The 2,155-nt window shown below is 48.4% G+C and overlaps 1 protein-coding gene across 1 annotated transcript in view; it reads right to left on the bottom strand.

Moving 5' to 3' along the window:
- Positions 1-126: 126 nt before the first annotated feature.
- Positions 127-2,155, bottom strand: part of LOC102304657 (keratin, type I cytoskeletal 13) — a 3,894-nt gene continuing 1,865 nt past the window's right edge. Inside the window, exons 3-7 of the mRNA XM_005948696.3 lie at positions 1,453-1,612; positions 1,201-1,362; positions 794-919; positions 493-716; positions 127-358 (exon numbers count right to left, since the gene is read on the bottom strand). Of these exons, the coding sequence (XP_005948758.1) occupies positions 199-358; positions 493-716; positions 794-919; positions 1,201-1,362; positions 1,453-1,612 (832 nt within the window). The 3' untranslated portion in view covers positions 127-198. The remainder of the gene's footprint in view (positions 359-492; positions 717-793; positions 920-1,200; positions 1,363-1,452; positions 1,613-2,155) is intronic.

The following is a 2,155-nucleotide window of genomic DNA, read 5'->3' on the forward strand; positions in this document are numbered from 1 at the left end:
GAAGATGAGGGACCTGAAATTACTGTGACTCAACAGCTAACACAGTATATTTGATCACTTCCTGGACCTGATTAATTTAACTGAACTTAATTTGAATTTCAGCCCAAACAAAAGACACAAAACACATTTTTATTCTGAAACTCCTCAGCGGATTTTTATTTGCATGTTCATTTCTGTGAGAGCGCCCTCTGCTGGAACTCACAGGGTGACCTCTTCTTTGTGGGAGCTCACCACCTTCCCGTCCACGACCTCCTCTACGATGACGATTTGTTTTTTGGTGGTGACGCTGGTGGGCCCAGAGGAGGCGGTGGAGGAGGTGGAGGAGGAGGTTTTGGAGGTGGTGGAGGTGGTGGTTTTGCTGCAGTAGGAGACAAACAGGACAGTCTGGATTTAATCACTGAATATAAATATTTCAGAAACATCTGTTTGCTGTCACTAAAGCATTTTTCATATTTGTCTGTCCTAAACGTTTTTACAGGTAAAGGCTCTGACCTGCCGGTGCCCTCTCCTTCGAGCAGCCTCCTGTACTCGGCGATCTCCATCTCCAGCCTGGTCTTGATGTCCAGCAGCCTCTGGTACTCGTGGGACTGCCGCTCCAGGTCTGCCCTCAGCTGCGACAGCTGCTCCTCCAGCATGAGTACCTGGTTCTGGTAACCAGACAGCTGCATGGCGTACCGGCTCTGAGTCTCAGCCAGCGTGCCCTCCAACCCGGCTTTCTGCAGGAGGCACAGAGGAGGAGGCTCAGTGTGTTTTCTGGAAAGCTATGAAAACCTTTGTGTGCTGTGATACTGACCATGCTGAGCTGTGACTGCAGCTCGATCTCCAGGCTCTGCAGCAACCGTTTGAGATCTGTGAGCTCTGATTTGGACGTCTGCATGGTTTCTGTGCTGGCGACGACTTCTTTGTTCAGCGCTTCGGACTGAAAGGACCATAAACAATGTTGTGATGTTTATTTAGATCAATATTAAGTCATTCACCCCTCGTCCATTCAGCCACCAGGTATGATGCACCCATCATGCTCGGTGTCTACAAAATAAGCCATTAGTATTATTGTGGAGTCTTTACAACAGCTGGTTGTGGTTTCTTCTGTATGAATAAAACTGAATGGAAAACCCAGAAACATCCTGGTGATGCTAGAGAAGAAGTCAGAGGCTCATCTTCTGGGATTGTTTATCTCCTGAGTTAAAAATCCTGCCTCACCTTCGCCTGGAACCAGGCGTCCAGTTCTTTGCGTTGCTTGGCAGCGAGACCCTCGTAGTGCTCTCTGATCTCCTCCATGACCTTGTTGAGGTCCTCCTGAGGAGCAGCGTCCACTTCCACGTTTACCTGACCGCTCATCTGAGTCCGCATGGCCAGCAGCTCCTACAAATACAACCAGGAGGCACATTAATGGACATCTATTAATAGCTGGGATATTATTTATCCCCAAACACAGAGCAAGAACTCACTGACCTCCTCGTGGTTCTTCTTGAGGAAGACCAGCTCCTCCTTCAGGCCCTCGATCTGCATCTCCAGATCGGTCCTGGTCAGAGTCAGCTCATCCAGGACTCTCCTGAGCCCGGCGATGTCGGCCTCCACGGACTGACGCATGGCCAGCTCGTTCTCGTACCTGCAGAAGAACACAAGCATTCAGAAATTTCCCAAACAATCAGAAACAGAAAAACCTCATTTGGTTGCATCTAAGCCGTCGAACTATCTGCAAACCAACGACTCTCTGAGCAGCAGTGAAACTGAAACTGAAAAGAAGAACGTTTAAAGTAAAAGCTCTGCTGTTTGAAATGTTTTGGCTTCAGCAGGAAGAAGTTGCTTTTACTTTGAAGGCCAGCGTTCGTTGCTTCCTGTTTTACTGCCGCTCCGCGAGAAGTTAGGATTGTTTGCGCACGAGCTGCTCTCCTCCATGTAAACGTGACTTTAGTGCTGGACTAGTAACCACAGCGGTGGTTCTCTCTCGCCCAGCGACAGGGGGACGCACACGTCTGTGCTGGTTAGGCTTTTTTTGTTTGGCAGCATTAGACAAGTTAACATCACATGGTTAGTGGTCATGTGACTGCAAAGCCTGAATAGTGCTAATATACAGCAAGAGCTACCTTAAGGAAATAAGAGTGACAGTGAGTGAAAAGTGGGTGTGGTTTAGGATCTGAAAGAGCGTTATTTA

Source organism: Haplochromis burtoni, unplaced genomic scaffold (assembly GCF_018398535.1).
Source record: "Haplochromis burtoni strain Fernald_Lab_line unplaced genomic scaffold, NCSU_Asbu1 Contig_313, whole genome shotgun sequence".
NCBI lineage: Eukaryota > Metazoa > Chordata > Actinopteri > Cichliformes > Cichlidae > Haplochromis > Haplochromis burtoni.